The sequence below is a fragment of the Lontra canadensis genome, unplaced genomic scaffold (genome assembly GCF_010015895.1).
Source record: "Lontra canadensis isolate GAN:19392208 unplaced genomic scaffold, GSC_riverotter_1.0 scaffold7, whole genome shotgun sequence".
NCBI lineage: Eukaryota > Metazoa > Chordata > Mammalia > Carnivora > Mustelidae > Lontra > Lontra canadensis.
The window spans coordinates 29189604-29196558 of record NW_022631001.1 but is presented as its reverse complement, the minus strand read 5'-3'; the positions used below and the strand labels follow the sequence as shown (position 1 = coordinate 29196558).

The 6955-nt window shown below is 34.4% G+C and overlaps 1 protein-coding gene across 1 annotated transcript; it reads right to left on the bottom strand.

The window, feature by feature from the left end:
* Positions 1-5412: 5412 nt before the first annotated feature.
* LOC116865388 (putative olfactory receptor 56B2) lies at positions 5413-6375 on the bottom strand. Its single transcript, XM_032853659.1, has one exon. The coding sequence runs from the start codon at positions 6370-6372 to the stop codon at positions 5413-5415; it is 960 nt and encodes a 319-aa protein (XP_032709550.1). The 5' UTR covers positions 6373-6375.
* Positions 6376-6955: the final 580 nt, after the last annotated feature.

Below are 6955 nucleotides of genomic sequence, written 5' to 3'. Positions count from 1 at the left end.
AAACGTTTACTCAGGTCCTCTGTCCATTTTTTAATGGTATTGTATGTTATAAGTTCTTTATATAATTCAAGTATTAACCTCTTTTTGTATATGTCATTTGCAAATATCTTCTCCCATTCTGTAGGTTGACTTTTGTTTTGTTGTTTCCTTCGCTATGCAAAAGCCTTTTATTTTGGTGTGGTCTCAATACTTTAATTTTGCTTTTTTTCCCCCTTTGGTTGTAGAGACATGTCTATGATGTTGCTAAGGCCAATGTCAGAGAAATTACTGTTGGTATTCACTTCTAAGACTTTTATGGTTTCAGGTCTCACATTTAGATTTCTAATACATTTTGAGTTTATTTTTTTGTATGGTGTAAGAAAGTGGCCCACTTTCATTCTTTAGCATGTAGCTGATCAACTTTCCCAGGACCACTTATTGAAGAGATTGAATTCCTCCATTGTATATTATTGCTTCCTTTGTCATAGATTAATTGACCACATAAACATGAATTTATTTCCAGGCTCTCTATTCTATTCCTTTGATCTATGTGTCTACCTTTGTGCCAGTACCATACTTTTTGATTAATCAGTTTTGTGGTATATCTTGAAATCTTGAATTATGATACCTCTAGCTTTGTTTTTCTTTCTCAAGATTGCTTGGCTATTCAGGGTCTTTTGAGGTTCTGCACAAATTTAAGGATTATTTGTTTTAGTTTTGTGAACAATATTGTTGGTAGTTTGATAGGGATTGCATTGAATTTGTAGATTGTTTTGGGTAGTATGGACATTTTAACAATATTCATTCTTCCAATCCATGAGCATGAGATGTCTTTCCATTTCTTTGTGTCATCTTCAATTTCTTTCATTAGTATTTCATAGTTTTCAGAGTAGAGATTTTTAACCTCTTAGGTTAAGTTTATTTGTAGGAATTTTATTCTTTTTTTGGTGCAATTGTAAATGGTTGTTTTTTAAAATTTATGGTAATTTGTTTTGAGTATATAAAAATGCTACCTATTTCTGAGTATTAATTTTGTACCACATAACTTTACTGAATTAATTTATTACTTCTAGTGGTATTTTGGTGGAGTCTTCAGGACTTTCCATGTATAATATCATGCCATCTGCAAATAGTGAAAGTTTAACTTCTTTCCCAATATTGATGCCACTTTTAGACCAATGGGTTTTAATGCAACAGAGTACCAAAGTTCATTGGCAATTTTTCAGATTTTACATTGCAACTAATCTTTAGAAAATGGTCTATTGTCAATTTGGAGTATAGTATCAAAGAAGAATATCCACAATTAACTGAAAAATGTATTAAAATCTCAACTCCTCCCTCTTACAACTATATATCTATGTGATATCATACTTTCTTTATAAATTTCAAATAAAAACCATATTTCAGCAGGTTGCATGCAGAAGCAGATTATGAGAATCTGGTTGTTGTCTAGTAAGCCAGGGATTAAAATACTTGCAAAAATATAAAGGAATACAACTTTTCTTACTATTTTTATGTTCAAAAATATGCTTTTTTCATAAAATATGGTTTATAGTACATAGATTCATTATTGCTATTTTTAAATTACTTCCAAAATTGTTGCTTTAATTTTGAACATACATACTATTTATGGATATGAGCCACAAAACCAAAAGCTCTTTAGAGTTTCAGTAAAGTTTAATAGGGTAAATTGAATAATAAGACTAATGAATTTTAAGAATCACTGATCTAATACATAAGAGTAAATTCTGCTATATCAATAATTTCCATGAGGTCTTTGTTTGTTATACCCCTTCTCTAAATTAAAATATAACTTATACAGAGTATAGCATAGAAATCTTAAGTATACCTACCTCACTGACAGACCCAACTATAGGACATTTGTATGGCTTTCATATGGTCCCCAAAGATAACCACAATTTTGACTTCAGCATCATAGACTTCCTTGTATTTTTTTAACTTAATAATACTAACACAAGATGTACTCTCTTTTTTTGACCAATTGAATATCCATTTATATAATATTTTGATTAACATACAGCACAATATTATTTTCAGGTGTAGAATTTAGTGGTTCATCACTTACATACAACACCTGGTGCTCATCACAATAAGTGCCCGCCCTAAAACCTGTCACTTATTTAACCCATCACCCCACCCACTTCTTCTCCAGTAATCACCAGTTTGCTCTCTATACTTAAGAGTTTGTTTTTTGGTTTGCCTCTCTCTCTCTCTCTCTCCCTTCCTCTCTCTCTCCTCTCTCTTTCTCTCACTCTCTCTCTCTTTTTGCCATCTATGTTCATTTGTTTTGTTTCTTAAACTCCACATATGAGTGAAATCATTTGGTATTTGTCTTTCTCTGACTGACTTGTTTCACTTAGGATAACTCTCTAGTTATTGTCCTTATCATCACAAATGGCAAGATTTCTTTCTTTTTTTATGGCTGACTAATATTCCAGTGGGGTGTGTGTGTGTGTGTGTGTGTGTGTGTACATGTGTGGGTGTATATTCCATCTCTTCTTTATTTATTTATCAGTCTATAGACATTTGGGCTCTTTCCATAATTTGGCTATTATTGATAATGCTGCTATTAACATTAGGGTGCATGCATAATTCAATTAGTATTTTTGTATCACTTGGGTGAATAAATATTAGTGCAATCCTGGATCAGATTGTAGTCCCTTAGCAAGTCTGTTAATTATAAATGATGTAAATCAAGGGGAGAGAAAAAAGCAATAACTCAGGCTACTATGAGTCTGACATCACCCAAGCTTTACATTCTTACTGCTTATAAGATCATGCACAAATAAAAGAATAATTTCATATCCATATGTCTATATCTGTGTACTTGTATGTGAAAAGTATACCTAGGGAGTGGTAATGAAAACAAGCTAATATTAATGAATATTAACAATTTTAAAATTTATTGAGAATTTTGTTTCTTTCTGTGTAAGGACATTTAGGATACAAGATGAAAGCATTTAACAATGTCTCAGAAAGTTTCAATTACTCACACACATTCATATGTACTTTTATTGGTTTATTTATTTTTCTTTTACATGAAGTTGGTGATGGATATTATGGCATTGTACAAATTCATCAAAAGTTCAGGCTTATTATGCCTACATATCAAGAATATTTAGATACCCAAATTTTGAGATAATAATGATGGTGATGAGAGTGGTGATAATAAAACACAAATGACTAATTATAAATGACTTTAATTACATATGAGTCATGTCTGTATTTTTTTATTAATTTGGAAAAGAAAATTAGTTTGGAAGAAGATAAATAGAACTCTTAAATTCCATAATTTAGAGGTAACTTCTGATATGCCTTAAATATTAAATTCATATGTTTTGGAAAAAATGTTTGGATAATACCATATTAAAACATAAATTCTGCCATTTTCAGTTGACATGTAATAAGTGTTAACAGGATTACTCAGTAGTATTATGACTAAATTAAAGTGTATCACATGCAATTATATAATTTCCTTAACCATTTTCCTATTTTTATGCATATACATATATATTCTTATTTTTAAAGGTTTTATTTACTTAAAGAAGGAGAGAGAGCATGCATAATTGAGTTGGGGTAGGGGCAGAGGGAAAGAGAGAGAATCTCAAGGGGACTTGGCACTGAACCTTAAGCCCCACTTGGGACTTGATCTTATTATTCTAAAATCATGACCTTAGCTGAAATCAAGTCAGACATTTAACTGACTGAGCCACCCAGGTGCCCCCAATTTTTTTTTTTAAGAGAAATAGTGCAAGCGAGGGGGGAGGGGCAGAGAGAGAGAAAATCTTAAGTGGGCACCACATGTATATATATTTTTTATTTCACATGCTATGTTACTACAACAAATACATAGATAGCATTTTTTGCACTGTTTTCCATTATAATTTTATTTTTTGAGGTGAAATTCACATACCATCTACTTACTCATTTAAATCAATCAACATTTATAATTGAGTGGCTTTTAGTACGTTTACAATGCTGTACAACCAACAGAACTACATAATTCTGGGAAATCTCCAATGCCAAGCAAAAACAAAACAAAAAATGAAAAAACAAAACAAACAAAAAACAAACCCTAAACCCCTGCATAATCATTAACTAACAGTCCATATTGTTTCATCCTTCTAGCCCTGGACAACAGCTAATTAGCTTTTTGGTTCAATGGACTTATTTATTCTGGACATACCAAATAAATGGAATCATACATACCTGTACAATACATAGCTTTTTGTGTCTGGCTTTTTTCACTCAGCACAGTGTTGACATAGTTCATCCATGTAACAGCACATATGGGTACTTTATCCTTTTTGTGGATGGATAATAATGCCATATATGAATATGCCTCAATCTGTCCATCCATTAGGCTGTTGATGGACATTTCCATTCTTTCCATTTTTTGGCTAATATTGCTACCATGAACATTGTGTACAAATTGCTTTTAGGAGTCATATGGTAATTGTGTTCAATTTTGAATTGAATACAAAATTTGAATAAATATCAAACTGTTTTCTACATCTCATGTATAGTTTTACATTCTCACTAACAATGTATGAGGATTCCAATATTTACACAAAATCTCCAACACTGGCTAATTTACAAAATACAGCCATTTTAAGGAATATAGTGTGTCTTATTGTGGTTTTGATTTGAATTTGTCTAATGACTAATGAGATTGCTCTTGTCTTCAAGTGCTTGATAACAATTGCATATCTTCTTTCTTAAAAGATTTTATCTATTTGAGAGAGAGAGAGAGCCTGAGTGGGGAGAGGGGCAGATAGAGATGGAGAGGGAGAAGCAGACTCACTGCTGAGCATGGAGCCCGATGTGGGGCTCAATCCCAGGACCCTGACATCATGACCCAAGCCGAAGTCAGATGCCTAACCAACTGAGCCACCTGGGAGCCCCCATTGCACATCTTCTTCAGAGAAATGTCTACTCAAGTACTTTGTCCATTAAAAAAAAATTAAGACACTTTAAAAAACAAATATACAAATGACAGGAGTGAGTCCTATGTTATCAGTATTTATATCAATGTACATGGATTAAACTCTGATAAAAAAAAAAAAAAAACAAAGATTGGCCAATATCTACAGACCCCCTCAATTTGACATTGTCTAGAAGTTCTAGACAGGGCAACTAGGTAGGAAAATGAGATGAATATTCCACTTGTCCTTCCCTTGGATTCCTTGAGATAATCAAGATCATTTTGTTCAGCTGGAGATCATTCTTGAATCCAAGATTTCAAATACAGTTTCACCACTTTTTATTTTGAAGTTTCATTTTCACCAGATTCATTTATACTAAGTGAAAAATTGTCAGTGTATATGTTCCTTAGTTCTTCTGACATATGCAGTGTTAGAGAATACAATCAATGAATAAATATGCAAATTAGAAGTGAACTTCATCACTATGTTAGTTGCCCTTGATGTTCAGCTTCAGAACCTTATATAAGCCCTGCTTGAGCTCCTTGTTCTTGAGTGCATATACCATGGGGTTGAGGGCAGGAGGAATGACATTGTGTAATACATTAAGTAAAACTGGGATGAGGGGAACTGTCATTGTTGCTCTATGGGTGATGGAAATGACTATGATGACAGTATAAAAGAACAAGATTAGGATTAGGTGAGAAGTGCAAGTACTTAGGGCTTTGGATGCAGCTTCTGCTGAGTTCAGCTTCAGCACCGAGTGAAGTATCAAAGCATATGATAAGAAAATCAAACCCAGATCACTTCCCATCAGTGCCCAGGCCAGAAATAGCTGGCAGATGCTATTGATGGTCCTGTCATCACAGGATAAGCTAGTGACTCCAAGGTTAGAGCACAGGCAGTGCTCAATTTGGTTCTGTGAACAGTAGTGCCTCTGAGCAGCCAACACCGGCACTGGGATGATAGCCAGGCTGTTTCTGAGTGCCATGAGCATAGTTGCTTTGACCACAAAAGATTCAGTAACTACTGCTGGATAGCGTAGTGGTCTACAAATGGCTACATATCTGTCTATAGCCATGCAGACAAAGATACCTGATTCCATGCCCACAAAACAGTGTATGACATACATCTGAGCAAAGCACTCTGGGAGACTGATGGCCTTAGCACTGAACCATAAGATGGCCAAAATCTTGGGCATGATGGTGGTGGCCAGTCCCATGTCTACCACAGCCAGGATCCCCAGGAAATAGTACATAGGCTGGTGCAGTGTGGCCTCTTGTTTGATGGTGGTCAGAATAAGGATGTTGGCAGTGAGAGCTGAGAAATAGAGGAGAGCCAGGGGCAGGGAGAGCCAGTGCTGCCAAGTGTGAATGCCTGGGAACCCCATCAGAATGAACTCAGAGACTTGGAACTTAGAGATGTTGGAATCTCTGGGATCCTGGAACATTTTCACTAAGAGAAAAAATATATATATTCAAAGTTATTATTCTACTCTATTAACTCTCAGATAGTATTTGAAAAGGAGTTACCTAGGTTCATGATACCGAAGGGGGATTCATGTTCATTATTCTCATTCCACTACTAACATTAATGAGATACTAATATGAAACTGGAACTGGGGTAGTGCGTTTCTTGTTATAAGTCATTTAATCTCACAAACACTATATAAGGTGGGACATAAGGTTGCTACTCAGGGCTGCTGGGTTGGTTTAGTCCATTAAGCATCTGCCTTCAGCTCAGGTCATGATCTCAAGATCCTGGGATCAAGTCCTGCATCAGACTACTTGCTCAGCTCAGAGCCTCTTCTTCCTCTCCTTCTGACATTTCCCTGCTTGTTTTTTTTTTTTTTTTTCTCTCTCTCAAATAAATAAAAAATCTTAAAATAACAAGATTTCTGCCCTCTCATCATTGAGGAATAGAACATTATAGTGATCTGGATCTTGCTTATTATCTTTCATATTAGGTCATGGAAGCTCGACAAAAAAGAAAACCATTTGATATCATAGCCTGGTATTTTTTTTAAATTTTTA